General features: G+C 36.5%; 1 protein-coding gene across 2 annotated transcripts in view; it reads left to right on the top strand.

The window, feature by feature from the left end:
• LOC123674776 (coilin) overlaps positions 1 to 17,029 on the top strand; it is a 44,125-nt gene that overhangs the window by 7,933 nt on the left and 19,163 nt on the right. The window contains exon 3 of one of the 2 annotated variants that reach the window (XM_045609851.1): positions 4,068 to 4,229. The exons of the other annotated variant lie outside the window; for it this stretch is intronic. Coding sequence (XP_045465807.1) covers positions 4,068 to 4,229 — 162 coding nt within the window. The remainder of the gene's footprint in view (positions 1 to 4,067; positions 4,230 to 17,029) is intronic. 2 annotated transcript variants of the gene reach the window in all.

The following is a 17,029-nucleotide window of genomic DNA, read 5'->3' as shown; positions in this document are numbered from 1 at the left end:
ATTCTCACCTTGAACCACACTTACAAAATTATCAGCTCTATTGTTGTTAAATATTCTTCTTTCATCGTAAATATTTCTCTTATATGAGGGTTTCAAAAGGTTTGCTGAAAATACTACAGTTGAGTGATCTGAAATATGATTTTCAAAAGTTTGACAGTTTACCTCTATATTCGTTATTATAAGATCCAAACACGTGCTAGATGTAGGACGAGTTATTTGAGGCGTTGGTAAATTAATACCAAACGTTCCCAGTAAGGCACCAAACTCAACCTTTTCAGGACTATTGGCTAACAAATTTATATTAAAATCACCAGTTATCATGAAAAAGTTACCAGTTTCACAGATTCTGATAAGCATTGATCTAAGCCGTTCAAGAAATATATTAAAATTGGACAAAGGTGGTCTGTAAATGCAGATTATGATTATTCCTCCTGTGGAAGATGATAGATTTATAGCAGAACATTCAATAATATTGGGTACACTCAAATCTACTAGATCATACCTTGTAGAAAATTTAAGTGAAGATCTACAATAAATTGCTGTCCCTCCATGTTCACTGCGAGACCGGCAGAAATGAGAAGCCAAGTTGAAACCACTAAGATTGTAAAGTAGAAGTTCTTCCTGTGATAACCAGTGTTCTGTTATTGCTGTCACATGAGCATTTGAGCTTGACAATAGTATTTCCAGTTTATTTAATGCAGTGCTTATGGACTGTACATTCTGTAAGATTAATTTTAGGTCTTGTTATTTCCCTGAAACGCTGTTGGTCACTGTTTCAGTTTGTTCACATTGATATCCCTCTGAAAAAAATTTCTGAAATTAAATTCTCGGATTATCAGACCAGCCGGCCAGAAATCCGGGTTTTGCAGCTTCTGATGCACTTCATTATTTTGAGTTCCCACACTGAAGGAAGAGTTTGAGCCTTTTGTTGGTAGTTTTTTAACCGTAATAGATTCTTCCTTTACAGTTGCGGATATGAATTCCTTCAGGTCAGTTTCCGTAACCCCATTTGATGAGCATTTCGGTGTCAGTTCACGAGCCCTTCATTAGTGACCATAAAGCTCTCATTCTCGACTTTTCTCATCTTTGTAATGACAAACTTGGAGTTGAAAAGGATTTTATAAATTTCAGATTGATATCCCAATCAAATTTGGAGAATCTTTTCTCCATGATTTTAAATACTAACTTTCAAGTATTGTATAATTTCGACACAATAGACTCTAGATTTCAAATATTTTTGGATTTATTAACTTCTTCGGTTGAAGCTACTTGTCCCTTGAGATCATTGCCTTCTTCTTCTCGGTGTAGACCGAGGGGGATAGGTTCCTCAATACTTCAAGCAAGAGACCATTTGAAGAATCTTCACTGGGTTTTTAAGAACTTGAAATCCCGAGATGCTTTGATAAATTACAAGAAAGCTAAAACAGCATACAATCGGTTACTGAAAATTTCTGAACAAAATTATAATTATAATATTCTTTCTGAATCAACCAATCGCTACAAAACTTTATGGACCCTTGTAAATATAGAATTAGGTAGTAAGAACCGAAGTCAATGAATAATGAACAGACTATTTCAGATCCCAATGAGGTCGCCAACGCATTTGGGAACTATTTTTCTACTATGGATGAGCTCGCATTACAAGGTGAATACGGAAATTTAATTTCGAACTCATGCACCACCCAAAAATTAGTTCACTCGAATTTTTACTTTTTTCCTGTTGTTCCCGAAGAGTCTGTGGTCTCAGGTTTGAAAAATTGTAGTGAATCTGGGCCCGATAATATTTCTTCTAAAGTGCTCAAATATATTTCTCCCCTTATTGCGGAGCTATTTTCTGATTTTATCAATTTCTCTGTTTCCTTGGATAAATTTCCAGCAGTTTTAAATCAAGCAGTAGTAAAAGGGGTAGTATTAATGACTTGAAAAATTATTGTCCAATATCTTCATTAAGTCAGCTATCGAAGGTAATCGGAAGGATAGTCTGCCGTCGAATGTATGATTATCTTTCAAGATTTTCCATCCTGACAAGTCGTCAGCATGGCTTTAGAGCTGGAAAATCCACTCAGAGTGCCTGCTGTGAATTTCTCGAATTCGTTTATTCCTCGTCAGATGTTGGGTATCAGGTTGCCGGAGTATTTTTCGATTTAACTCAAGCATTTGATTGTCTTCAACCAGAGTGTCTTATTGAGAAAATGTATCAAATGGGTTTCCGAGGAGTATTCCTCGATTGGATTCGCAGTTTTCTCTCAAACCGGTCGCCCTATATTCAAAGAAAATTAAATATTAACATTTCCTTCTATATAAATGTTAAATTGTCTAATTTATGTTCACCAAAATTAAAAAAAAACTTGAAACATGTACCGATTTTCATAGCTACAATAGTAGGCATGAGGATATTTTATGTATTCCCAAGCATAATACTAAACCTACCTTCACAGGAATTAAATTATATAATCACTTGCCTAAACATTTTGAGAGAATTGGTGAAAAACAATTTAAGAAAAAAGTAAAAATCAATGTTGATTAAAAATTGCTTTTATAATATTCAACAGTTCTTTTCTAATTCTATCATTTAAGACTTTTTTTAAAACTCAATTTACCAGCATTGTTCTCTTTATATTTTCAATATGTTGTGTTATTTTTCTCGTTGATTATTCCTATACATTTGATGATGTTTTAAACTTTCCTGTTTAGTTGAATATTATTCAATTTGCAATGTAGCATGCTACAAGGAAAATCTGAAATTTTATAACACAACTTAGAACTCTACTTAAAATGGGTGGCACAATTCTTGTGAAATGCCAAAAAAAAGAGATAATGTAGGATCACATTTCAATTTGGATAGTACGAAAATAATACGCTGATGATTGAACGATGTGATCTTTGATCACTGGAAACAGATTGTACTGCTTCTACTATTGTATCTAATAGTTTTATATTATTGAGACCAGTAAAACTGTTTAGAGCACTGTTTGTTGTTATCAGGTCACACAAAGAAGACACTTCAGGAGTATTCACTTGCACTTCAAAATCTTTGAAAGTTTTAGACCCATTTTAATGAGGCTGACCCTGAAGAAGCTGTAATAGACTTTGTGCAACTTCGATTTCATCTTGGGAAGTAGTTTGTACAGCAGATTTGATTTCTTCACAAGAGCATTCTTCAGCAACAATTTTCTTTGTTGATACTTCTTTGTCTCAATCTTTCAGAGATACTACTAGAACATTCAGGTTCTTCCTTTGTGGTAGTAGATCCAACAAGAAGATTTCTGGAAGGCACAGCAGTCTTTTCCAAAAACCTTGTGTAGAACTAGAATCTGTAAACCATTATCCCCATAAATATAACCCAAAATTTCATGTGTAATCCGTGCTTACCTCGATAAAATGCAGGGAACATACTTTCATATTTCATGTCACTGGTTTACCGATTTTGAGTTTCAGTTGCCAAGCTTTTTGTCGATCCATCAGCACTTTACTCCCCAATTTCCCTTTCACCGAAACACGATATTTATCACCAGTTTGAGGGAAAGCATGGAAATTGATATTTGAATTTTTTTCCCCAGGAAGATCACTGAGGAACTGAACAATAGCGATTCGAACGACTCGTAACCATTTAAATGATTTGAAAATATAAATATTTGTAGAATATCTCACAAACACAAAGCAGAATTCAAGAACTATGTCAATATTTTCAGTTACTCAGATTGTCACCAGGTGGCCTAGCGCTTATGTTGATTTGCCTATCAGCTTTTACTTAAGTATATAACAAGCCTCAAGAAGGAAATAAAATATTGTATGATTGAAAACACCTTTTGAATTTTCAGTTTACGTTGTCGAATCTAAAAATTGGCTTGATGAATTCGTCTGTAAACTAAGTTTTTATAGCTTTCTCTTATATTAATTTTTTTAATAGATCAAATATCTTATGAACCTCAATGGTGTACTGTAGACTGACTAAAACATCTACTGTAATCTCTCCCCTTCAATAATTAACATACTATAATTGCTATAAGATATTTCGAATCTCAATAGGAGTAGCTATAACCTATTTAATCATATTTATGATGCAGATGGAAATTTCGTAGAACCAAAAAGAAGGAGAAGGAGACGACACAAAAAAAAGATTAAGGAAATTTTTCCTAAAAAAGTAGAAAATACCTCTCGTGAAAAAACTTTCTCCTGGATTCCTGCTAAACCAAAACTTCATCTGAGGTTTAATGATTTTGATAACGGTAAGGAATATGACTCTCATCAATTTCTCATTTAATAAAAATAAACACAATTTCCACAGATTATTATTATGTCGATAATTGTTTCGCCGTCTTAGCGGCTTAGAATTGATTACATTGTGAAGTGTTACCTTTCTAAATACAATTTTCAACTATTGTATATACAAAAAATAAGCCCGGGCGCATATTGGGATTCAGGCCCGATGCCAGACATTGCTAGATACTGCTCTTAGGAATAAATAACTCGCAGAGTGCGTTCGCATATTGAGGGATCGCCGAAATCGGTTTCGGAATTCTCTCAGGAGTAGTTGTCAATCAGTCATTCCGATTTATAACCTTATTCCTGAAGTAGATCTCACATCTGGGTACCGGTGTGAATCCACATCCACAAGTACACTCCGAGCCAAAAGTAGGGTCGAAGCAAAAAATGGTATATTTATGATTTTCAATATGAAAATGGATAGCAATTTATGTAGGCTTGGTTAATCGATCGTCTAGAGGTATGATTCGATTACCTGGCCTTTCGTCTTTTTCTCCGTGACTTTGTTGGATTTGTAATAATGAAACTCTTTTGAATTATTCACATCTATTTACAAAGCCACAATTATACAGTGAAAACTCAGTATTGAGAAGATCCCAATAACGTCCAAATAACAAGTTTCTTACTACTATACGGTATACGGTACTGAATTTCGTCTTTAACTCTCGTTTAATTGATTACTCGAAACGTCTTCGTCGTACTTCAAGTTTTCGGTCGTCTCGTCTTCAACTTGTTCGCGACTCGTCTTAATCTAGTCCGCGAACCGTCTTTTCGTCTTACTTCTTAAGTTGACCGACCGAACTTGTCTCGTCTTTGATTTGAGTTAAACTGTACCGTCTGTACACGTCTTTGGTTTAATCTTAACTGTGTTCTCTCGCGATTGGATCTACCCTGTCTCGAATATCCCTTCCTTTCGTTTTGGCCACACCCTTAGGGGAAAGTACCTACCATCTCCTAGTCCAATAAAATCTTTTGCCGTACCGCCCCCAAAGATCTTCGCGGATTCCTGGAAACCGAATATTCTAGAAGGACTAGAACCTTTCAGAAAAAAGATGAAACACATCTGGCATGACCGTATTGTCTTCGAACCTTATCAACCCCCCAATAAATCTCTTAAGTTTTACCATCGACCTGACACATTTCTTCGACACCCCGAAGAATAACACATCCTTTGTGCATTATGTACAATAACCATTCGTTTCCTGTAAATTCATTGAATTTGTCATGCCCTTGGCACTTGAAGAGACTAATAGGTCTCCACGCATCCGGTTGACCATCTCAATTATTTACAGGGAACAATAAACTGGATCCTACATTTATTATTTGACTCAAGCAATACAGACTTTTCATATTTTTTTCTATTATTGAACATTTTTTAGCAATTCAGAGGGTTGTTAATGTTGTTATAGGGGCTGTTTCTAGTTAAAAATTCATAACTTTTTTGTTTGAGAGAGTACCTTGTTCTGCTTTCAGTATGTGGTAAACAGAGCAAAACAGAATCAAATGACATACTCCATATAGTTTGTCAGGCCTCGGGGAGGGGGGAAACTGCGATTTTGGGGGTATTTTTCCACTAAAAAATTCATAACTTTTTTAAATGGAGGAGTACCGTGTTCTGTTTTAAGTATGTGATAAACAGAAAAGAACTGAATCAAATGACGTACCCCAAATAGTTTGTCAGGCCTCGGGGAGGGGGAAAACTGCGGTGTTGGGAGTATTTTCTAGATAAAAATTCAGAACTTTTTTGTTTGAAAGAGTACCGTGTTCAGCTTTCAGTATGTGGTAAACAGAGGAAAACTGAATCGAATGACATATACCATATAGTCTGTCAGGCTTCGAGGAGGGGGGAACCTGCGATTTTGGGGGTATTTTTCCACTAAAAAATTCATAACTTTTTTGTTTGAAAGAGCACCGTGTTCTGCTTTAAGTATGTGGTGAACAGAGGAAAACTGAATCAAATGATGATTAAAAAGTGAAATAACTTATTTCCGCTTTATATAAGCGGAAACTTATTTCCGCTTTATAAAGCGGAAATAAGTTATTTTACTTTTTAATCATCAAGATGAATTTCCGACAAGTAAAGACTGAGACAATCAAACACTTGAATCAAATGACATACAGCATATAGTTTGTCAGGCCTCGAGGAGGGGAGAACCTGCGATTTTGGGGGTATTTTTCCACTAAAAAATTCATAACTTTTTTGTTTGAAAGAGTACCGTGTTCTGTTTTTAGTATGTCGTGAACAGAGGAAAACTGAATCAAATGACATACCCCACATAGTTTGTCAGGCCTCGGGAAGGGAGGAACCTGCGATTTTAGGGGTATTTTTCCACTAAAAAAATCATAACTTTTTTGTTTGGAAAAGAGTACCGTGTTCTGCTTTTAGTATGTGGTAAACAGAGAAAAACAGAATCAAATGACATACTCCATATAGTTTGTCAGGCCTCAGGGAGGGGGGAGACTGCGATTTGGGGGTATTTTTCCACTAAAAAATTCATAACTTTTTTAAATAGAGGAGTACCGTGTTCTCTTTTTAGTATGTGATGAACAGAAAAAAACTGAATCAAATGACATACCCCACATAGTTTGTCAGGCCTCGGGGAGGGGGAAAACTGCGGTTTTGGGAGTATTTTCTAGATAAAAATTCAGAACTTTTTTGTTTGAAAGAGTACCGTGTTCAGCTTTCAGTATGTGGTAAACAGAGGAAAACTGAATCGAATGACATATACCATATAGTCTGTCAGGCTTCGAGGAGGGGGGGAACCTGCGATTTTGGGGGTATTTTTCCAGTAAAAAATTCATAACTTTTTGTTTGAAAGAGTACCGTGTTCTGCTTTGAGTATGTGGTGAACAGAGGAAAACTGAATCAAATGACATACACCATATAGTTTGTCAGGCCTCGAGGAGGGGAGAACCTGCGATTTTGGGGGTATTTTTCCACTGAAAAATTCATAACTTTTTTGTTTGAAAGAGCACCGTGTTCTGCTTTAAGTATGTGGTGAACAGAGGAAAACTGAATCAAATGATGATTAAAAAGTAAAATAACTTATTTCCGCTTTATAAAGCGGAAATAAGTTATTTTACTTTTTAATCATCAAGATGAATTTCCGACAAGTAAAGACTGAGACAATCAAACACTTGAATCAAATGACATACAGCATATAGTTTGTCAGGCCTCGAGGAGGGGAGAACCTGCGATTTTGGGGGTATTTTTCCACTAAAAAATTCATAACTTTTTTGTTTGAAAGAGTACCGTGTTCTGTTTTTAGTATGTCGTGAACAGAGGAAAACTGAATCAAATGACATACCCCACATAGTTTGTCAGGCCTCGGGAAGGGAGGAACCTGCGATTTTAGGGGTATTTTTCCACTAAAAAAATCATAACTTTTTTGTTTGGAAAAGAGTACCGTGTTCTGCTTTTAGTATGTGGTAAACAGAGAAAAACAGAATCAAATGACATACTCCATATAGTTTGTCAGGCCTCAGGGAGGGGGGAGACTGCGATTTGGGGGTATTTTTCCACTAAAAAATTCATAACTTTTTTAAATAGAGGAGTACCGTGTTCTCTTTTTAGTATGTGATGAACAGAAAAAAACTGAATCAAATGACATACCCCACATAGTTTGTCAGGCCTCGGGGAGGGGGAAAACTGCGGTTTTGGGAGTATTTTCTAGATAAAAATTCAGAACTTTTTTGTTTGAAAGAGTACCGTGTTCAGCTTTCAGTATGTGGTAAACAGAGGAAAACTGAATCGAATGACATATACCATATAGTCTGTCAGGCTTCGAGGAGGGGGGGAACCTGCGATTTTGGGGGTATTTTTCCAGTAAAAAATTCATAACTTTTTGTTTGAAAGAGTACCGTGTTCTGCTTTGAGTATGTGGTGAACAGAGGAAAACTGAATCAAATGACATACACCATATAGTTTGTCAGGCCTCGAGGAGGGGAGAACCTGCGATTTTGGGGGTATTTTTCCACTGAAAAATTCATAACTTTTTTGTTTGAAAGAGCACCGTGTTCTGCTTTAAGTATGTGGTGAACAGAGGAAAACTGAATCAAATGATGATTAAAAAGTAAAATAACTTATTTCCGCTTTATAAAGCGGAAATAAGTTATTTTACTTTTTAATCATCAAGATGAATTTCCGACAAGTAAAGACTGAGACAATCAAACACTTGAATCAAATGACATACAGCATATAGTTTGTCAGGCCTCGAGGAGGGGAGAACCTGCGATTTTGGGGGTATTTTTCCACTAAAAAATTCATAACTTTTTTGTTTGAAAGAGTACCGTGTTCTGTTTTTAGTATGTCGTGAACAGAGGAAAACTGAATCAAATGACATACCCCACATAGTTTGTCAGGCCTCGGGAAGGGAGGAACCTGCGATTTTAGGGGTATTTTTCCACTAAAAAAATCATAACTTTTTTGTTTGGAAAAGAGTACCGTGTTCTGCTTTTAGTATGTGGTAAACAGAGAAAAACAGAATCAAATGACATACTCCATATAGTTTGTCAGGCCTCAGGGAGGGGGGAGACTGCGATTTGGGGGTATTTTTCCACTAAAAAATTCATAACTTTTTTAAATAGAGGAGTACCGTGTTCTCTTTTTAGTATGTGATGAACAGAAAAAAACTGAATCAAATGACATACCCCACATAGTTTGTCAGGCCTTGGGAAGGGGGAAAACTGCGGTTTTGGGGGTATTTTCTAGATAAAAATTCAGAACATTTTTGTTTGAAAGAGTATAGTACATCCAAAGTCACTTGAACTAGTCTATAAAAACGCTTGGCCAGAGATAATTGCAAAACAGTCATAAACCATAGGCGCACACTTTTCAAACCCTTGAGTTGAAAATAATATTTTTGCGTATGTATGGGACTCAGATGTCGATTCTTTCAGAAAACTTGTGACGTGAGTAGCTTTCGCTGTTACATCAAAAATGATAATGTCATTCTACGGTGTTATAATTTGATTATTCTTTATTCTTGACCTGTAGTATACTATCAAGGAACGTTATCAACGATGATGAACTGATCGTTGCATAGAATTATAAGAGCACGATGTTTGAGATTAATTCGGAAATGTTCTGTCTGAAGATAAGACAAACTAGGGTAGAATAGGTGCATGACCTTGAGGTCCTTGAGTGACATCAAGTCACTCGAATAGTTTTTTGGAAAAAACCTATATTTTTTATTCATTCAGTAAATTTTACGTAGGTATAAAGAGAGAGGGGTCTCAAGCAAATCCTATACTCAAAGAGTTATCGAGGAAAAACTCGAACTAAGGAAAACTGCAATTTCTCTTCTTCTTCTTCCTCTTTTGTCAATGTGCCATGGCTGTTCACCAGTTTCGCATCTAACAAACCCGTTGTTCTTGGAATTAATTAGTTGTTTTTAGATGCTTGTGTTCTGGTTCTAGAAAATACCCCCAAAACCGCAGTTTTCCCCCTTCCCAAGGCCTGACAAACTATGTGGGGTATGTCATTTGATTCAGTTTTTTTCTGTTCATCACATACTAAAAAGAGAACACGGTACTCCTCTATTTAAAAAAGTTATGAATTTTTTAGTGGAAAAATACCCCCAAATCGCAGTCTCCCCCCTCCCTGAGGCCTGACAAACTATATGGAGTATGTCATTTGATTCTGCTTTTCTCTGTTTACCACATACTGAAAGCAGAACACGGTACTCTTTTCCAAACAAAAAAGTTATGATTTTTTTAGTGGAAAAATACCCCTAAAATCGCAGGTTCCTCCCTTCCCGAGGCCTGACAAACTATATGCTGTATGTCATTTGATTCAAGTGTTTGATTGTCTCAGTCTTTACTTGTCGGAAATTCATCTTGATGATTAAAAAGTAAAATAACTTATTTCCGCTTTATAAAGCGGAAATAAGTTATTTTACTTTTTAATCATCATTTGATTCAGTGTTCCTCTGTTCACCACATACTCAAAGCAGAACACGGTGCTCTTTCAAACAAAAAAGTTATGAATTTTTTAGTGGAAAAATACCCCCAAAATCGCAGGTTCTCCCCTCCTCGAGGCCTGACAAACTATATGGTGTATGTCATTTGATTCAGTTTTCCTCTGTTCACCACATACTCAAAGCAGAACACGGTACTCTTTCAAACAAAAAGTTATGAATTTTTTAGTGGAAAAATACCCCCAAAATCGCAGGTTCCCCCCTCCTCGAAGCCTGACAGACTATATGGTATATGTCATTCGATTCAGTTTTCCTCTGTTTACCACATACTGAAAGCTGAACACGGTACTCTTTCAAACAAAAAAGTTCTGAATTTTTATCTAGAAAATACTCCCAAAACCGCAGTTTTCCCCCTCCCCGAGTCCTGACAAACTATGTGGGGTATGTCATTTGATTCAGTTTTTTTCTGTTCATCACATACTAAAAAGAGAACACGGTACTCCTCTATTTAAAAAAGTTATGAATTTTTTAGTGGAAAAATACCCCCAAATCGCAGTCTCCCCCCTCCCTGAGGCCTGACAAACTATATGGAGTATGTCATTTGATTCTGTTTTTCTCTGTTTACCACATACTAAAAGCAGAACACGGTACTCTTTTCCAAACAAAAAAGTTATGATTTTTTTAGTGGAAAAATACCCCTAAAATCGCAGGTTCCTCCCTTCCCGAGGCCTGACAAACTATGTGGGGTATGTCATTTGATTCAGTTTTCCTCTGTTCACGACATACTAAAAACAGAACACGGTACTCTTTCAAACAAAAAAGTTATGAATTTTTTAGTGGAAAAATACCCCCAAAATCGCAGGTTCTCCCCTCCTCGAGGCCTGACAAACTATATGCTGTATGTCATTTGATTCAAGTGTTTGATTGTCTCAGTCTTTACTTGTCGGAAATTCATCTTGATGATTAAAAAGTAAAATAACTTATTTCCGCTTTATAAAGCGGAAATAAGTTATTTTACTTTTTAATCATCATTTGATTCAGTTTTCCTCTGTTCACCACATACTGAAAGCAGAACACGGTGCTCTTTCAAACAAAAAAGTTATGAATTTTTTGGTGGAAAAATACCCCCAAAATCGCAGGTTCTCCCCTCCTCGAGGCCTGACAAACTATATGGTGTATGTCATTTGATTCAGTTTTCCTCTGTTCACCACATACTCAAAGCAGAACACGGTACTCTTTCAAACAAAAAGTTATGAATTTTTTAGTGGAAAAATACCCCCAAAATCGCAGGTTCCCCCCTCCTCGAAGCCTGACAGACTATATGGTATATGTCATTCGATTCAGTTTTCCTCTGTTTACCACATACTGAAAGCTGAACACGGTACTCTCTCAAACAAAAAAGTTCTGAATTTTTATCTAGAAAATACTCCCAACACCGCAGTTTTCCCCCTCCCCGAGGCCTGACAAACTATTTGGGGTACGTCATTTGATTCAGTTCTTTTCTGTTTATCACATACTTAAAACAGAACACGGTACTCCTCCATTTAAAAAAGTTATGAATTTTTTAGTGGAAAAATACCCCCAAAATCGCAGTTTCCCCCCTCCCCGAGGCCTGACAAACTATATGGAGTATGTCATTTGATTCTGTTTTGCTCTGTTTACCACATACTGAAAGCAGAACAAGGTACTCTCTCAAACAAAAAAGTTATGAATTTTTAACTAGAAACAGCCCCTATAACAACATTAACAACCCTCTGAATTGCTAAAAAATGTTCAATAATAGAAAAAAATATGAAAAGTCTGTATTGCTTGAGTCAAATAATAAATGTAGGATCCAGTTTATTGTTCCCTGTAAATAATTGAGATGGTCAACCGGATGCGTGGAGACCTATTAGTCTCTTCAGTGCCAAGGGCATGACAAATTCAATGAATTTACAGGAAACGAATGGTTATTGTACATAATGCACAAAGGATGTGTTATTCTTCGGGGTGTCGAAGAAATGTGTCAGGTCGGTGGTAAAACTTAAGAGATTTATTGGGGGTTTGATAAGGTTCGAAGACAATACGGTCATGCCAGATGTGTTTCATCTTTTTTCTGAAAGGTTCTAGTCCTTCTAGAATATTCGGTTTCCAGGAATCCGCGAAGATCTTTGGGGGCGGTACGGCAAAAGATTTCATTGGACTTTTGCCGGTAGCCTATTTTATCCTCTTCCATATCAGTTACTTCATAGTATTCTTCATAGTAGTTTCATTTATCGAACTTGCCATTTCATGCGTCTTCTTGGTAGACCTGCTTGGGTGAGTGCTGGTTGGGGATCCCGCGCAGCACCTTCAGCAGTCGAAGAAACTCGTGTTATTCTTCTCCTAGAATGTTGAGATTGTGGAGGCGTAGCATTTTGTTCGACAGAGGCCCGCCTCTTTTTAGCACTCTGTCACAGACGTCCCGTATACTGTCATGTCCAGCGCCGGCTCCAGACACGCCCTGACGAACCTCAGGCAGCGGCTCTATATTTCTATTCCTCAAATTCACCATCATTTATGGGTTCCTCCGTGTTGTGGGGGAGACGTCCTTTCATCGCTTTTTACGATCCGCAGAGCTACGGTGGGAGAATTCTTGAGCTGCTTTCCAGACGGCTTCGTCCGTTACCGTGGACAGGGACCCTTCGACAGGTTTCAGCTTCCCGGGTCAGTGAGCTCCTGGAATCTCCGGTGGGCAGGAGTCTATTCAACTCTCCTGATAGATGAATCCTTAGGGATTTCCTACCTCTACCTGCTTATTATTATTATTACGACGTGTCCTTGGGGATCTTTTTTCTTTCTGCTGAAAAGAACGGCTTCACTCTTCTCAGGGTTTACTTCAATTCTCCATCGAGCAAACCATGATTGAAGTCTGTAGATGGTTTCTTGTAGGTATTTCGTTTCCATTTAAGGACACCAAGAACTGGCAAGAATGGAGGTGTCGTCAGCATACAGTGCCATGGAGGTTTTCTCCGTTTTTGGCATGTCAGATTCATATATTGTAAACAATATTGGGAACAGCAAAGATCCTTGCGGAACTCCGGCTGAAAGAAACCTCTTTGAGGACAATATTCCGTCAACTTCGGCTCTAAACTTGCGAGAATCCAAGTAAGAAGCTAAAAGTTGGACCAGGGAGAGTGAGAAACCTGCCGCAAGCAGTTTGTCTAGCAGTCCTTTGTGCCATACTTTATCAAACGTTTTGGCTACATCCAAGAACACAGCCCCTGTGACTTGTTTGTGGTTATATCCATTCGTGATTTGTTCCACTACTCGAAGCACTTGTTGCACAGTGGAGTGTTAGCTTTGAAAACCGAACTGTTCCAACTGTATGATCTACTTTTCTTCCGTTAATGTCTTCAATCTATTCAGAGGACCGCTTCCGTAATCTTCCCTATGCACGAGAGAAGACTGATCGGACGGTGTTCTACGGAAATTTAGCATCTTTGCCGGCTTTGTGGATTGAAACTACGTTGGTTTTTTTCCAATCCTTCGGAAAGTACCTTAGTCGTATCGTAGCATCGACTATATTCGTCAGTGCTTTTCGAGGGAGGTTTCGCAACATCAAGTTAGTTAGAATCGGTGGGGTTGATTTCCTATCTGAGCGCAGTGCTTTGGCCATCCGCCAAACACTGTTGTCTTCTGTGGAAAGAGAAATTAGTTTATCTTCCCAACGATCATTCCGGACCTTTCCGAGAGCCTCCTCGACTCTAAGATTGAGCTGATTGAATACTCGACGGTCCTACGGGCTGAGTGTGTTCTGAGCTCTACGCCTCGGTCGGTGCGTCCATAACGATTTCATGGGTTTTGTCCGCAAAATCGTTCAGAGTTCTTCCACTAGTATTGGTGATTCCGTTATGGCGTGACTTATTTTTTTTGGTCCAGCAAGATAGTTTTTAAAAAACTTGAATATTACAATTGCTAATACAAATTAATTCTACGATAGAATTTTATTGGGACAACATACAAGTGTTCTTATAAGATGTTAACTACAGACTAAGATAAGATAGAGCGTCCGTGTCGCTGGTAAGAATTGCGGACTTAGCCATCTTCCACGAAGCGGTCAGGTTACACATATCTTTTGTTCCTTAGTCTGCTTATTTATTTATTTATTTATATAAACAGGAATACATACAGGTGATGACCACCCAACACAGTATCCACTATTTGGAAACTCAAAGTGTGCTTAATTGCTTAATTAACTTAATTGCAAAACAAAAATATATAGATACATATATATATATATATATATATAAAAAAAAAATTAAAAAAAAAATATATATGTATATATATATATATATATATATATATATATATATATATATATATATATATATATATTATGAAACAGTATGAATAAAAAAAGGAAAACCAAAATATAGTGAGACAACAATAACAAAAAAACAATGATATATATTGAATCAGCAATGAAAATGATCACAAAAAAAAAAAAATCTCACTGACGCAAATACATCCTTTTGAGTCTCTGCTTGATTGAATTCTGACTTATATGGAACAAATCTATATTACCTAAAAAATTACAGCATCGCATCATCCTGCAGAGAGGTGAATTCATCGCGCTATTAGTGTTGCGAAAGGGAATGTGAAACAATTCGCTATTTCTGAGGGGACGGCACGGAACATGGAGAGTTATGGAGGAAAAGAGGTCAGGGGAATTATAGATATTATTAAGGAGCTTATATAGGGAAAGGACATCACTGATTTTTCTTCTATTTTCTAGGGAAATGAAACCAAATTGAATCATACGAAGATTATAGTTTTCGGGATTTCTAGGTGTTAAACGAAAATTGTACTTGAAAGAAATAAACTTTAGGAATCTATTCTGAATTCTCTCGAGCCTGGCAATATATAGTGCATATTTTGGATTCCAAACTACAGATGCAAAGTTGAGCTTACTGAAAACATAGGAGTTATATAAAATGGTGAAGGTTTTCAAATTTATAAAGTGTCTACTGTTTCTTGTAACAAAGCCCAAAATTTTACAACAGGAACTTGCCAGTTGATCGATATGAAGGTCAAAAATCAGCTTAGAGTCAAAAACTACCCCCAAATCTTTTATGTTATCTACCCTAGACAAGACAGTATCTTCAAGATTATAAGGATAGATAATTTTATTGATATTGCGCGTGAATTTGATTACCCGGCATTTATCCAAATTCAAATATAATTGATTTTCACCACAGAAAGTACAAAGGGCATTCAATTCAGACTGCAAAACTAGGCAATCCTGTTCAGAGCTTATACTTTTCATTATCTTTAAATCATCCGCGAAGAGGAGGAATTTACATTTGGTAAAACATTCAGCAATATTATTGATATATATATATATATATATATATATATATATATATATATATATATATATATATATATATATATATATATATATATATATATATAAGAAACAATAATGGTCCTAAGTGGGAGCCTTGAGGTACACCAGAACATGCCTCAAAGAGATTCGAAGAATAGCCTTCAACTGAAACGAACTGGAACCTATCGGACAAGTATGACACAAACCATCCAAGCATATTGCCACCCACACCAACCTCAGCAAGGCTAGAAATATGAACATTGACATCTGTTTTATCAAAAGCCTTGCTGAAGTCAGTGCAGACAACATCAACCTGAACACGTCGGACTGCAGAAACTTTACGAATGTTATTAAATTAGTTTCGATTGAACGCCCTTTCATGAAGCCGTGCTGTTCCGCAATAATTTTTGATGCAATTAGACCTGAAAGGTATGGATAAACCAATGACTCCAACACTTTTTCGAAAATGGATAATTTGCTTATGGGTCTATGATTACTAATTGAACTTCTATCTCCTGTTTTGAAAATTGGGGTAATGGATGCAGTCTTCCATCTTGTCGGAAAATAGGCTGTCTTCAGAGATTTATCATATATGATCATTAGTGGTTTAACTAGGGAAAGACTACAATTTTTGATGAAAATTGACGGAATTCCATCAGGTCCGGCACCTTTCTTTTCATCGAGACCCTCTAGTGCCTTCCGTATTTCATGAGATGAAAACTGAATATAATTTAGTTGATTCGGAAGATTAACTTGAGGAAAATTGGAATTTTGATGAGTTGATTTGAGAGGTCGGTTTCTTTTAATGAACACACTACTAAAATATTCCGCGAACAATTCAGACACCTCCCCTCCCGACGAAGCCGATTTGTCCCCACAAAACATCAACTCCGGAAGACCCTGATCACGACATTTTCTCGATGCAAACCTGAAAAAACTCTTAGGATCATCAGTAACCTGCTGTTCAATCTTTGAAATATATTTTCTGTAATCAGATGCAATAACTTTTTTTGAAGTAGTACGCAAATTCCTGAATTCTACTAAATCCTTCATATTTTTATAGATTTTCCATTTGGCATGCAATATATTTTTACGCTTAACTAGTTTAACTGCCTTCTTAGAGAAATAAACAGGAAAACGTTTACGAATTTTCTGTTCCGGTACATGAAACTTAATAATTTCAAAAAGTTTATCGTAAAAAATATTCAAGTCGCAATCGACGTTATCATTATTCAGCAAAGTTTCCCAACCAATATCAGAAATAGACTGATTTATTATATTATAGTCAGCTCTTCGAAAGTTAAAAAAAGAAGAGACATTGGATGGAATATGTCTGAATGTTTGAACCTCAAACAAAAACTCTAACGCAGGATGATGACGATTCTCAAAAACCAAAGGAGATAAACAATGTTCTAAATTATTAACTCTGTGAGAATTGCTGAATACAAGATCAAGATTTCTATTATTACAGTTTTTTATATGATTATATTGCATT

The sequence above is a fragment of the Harmonia axyridis genome, chromosome 3 (genome assembly GCF_914767665.1).
Source record: "Harmonia axyridis chromosome 3, icHarAxyr1.1, whole genome shotgun sequence".
Classification (NCBI taxonomy): Eukaryota; Metazoa; Arthropoda; class Insecta; order Coleoptera; family Coccinellidae; genus Harmonia; species Harmonia axyridis.
The sequence above is the reverse complement of the archived record's forward strand: the minus strand, read 5'-3'. Positions and strand labels throughout refer to the sequence as shown.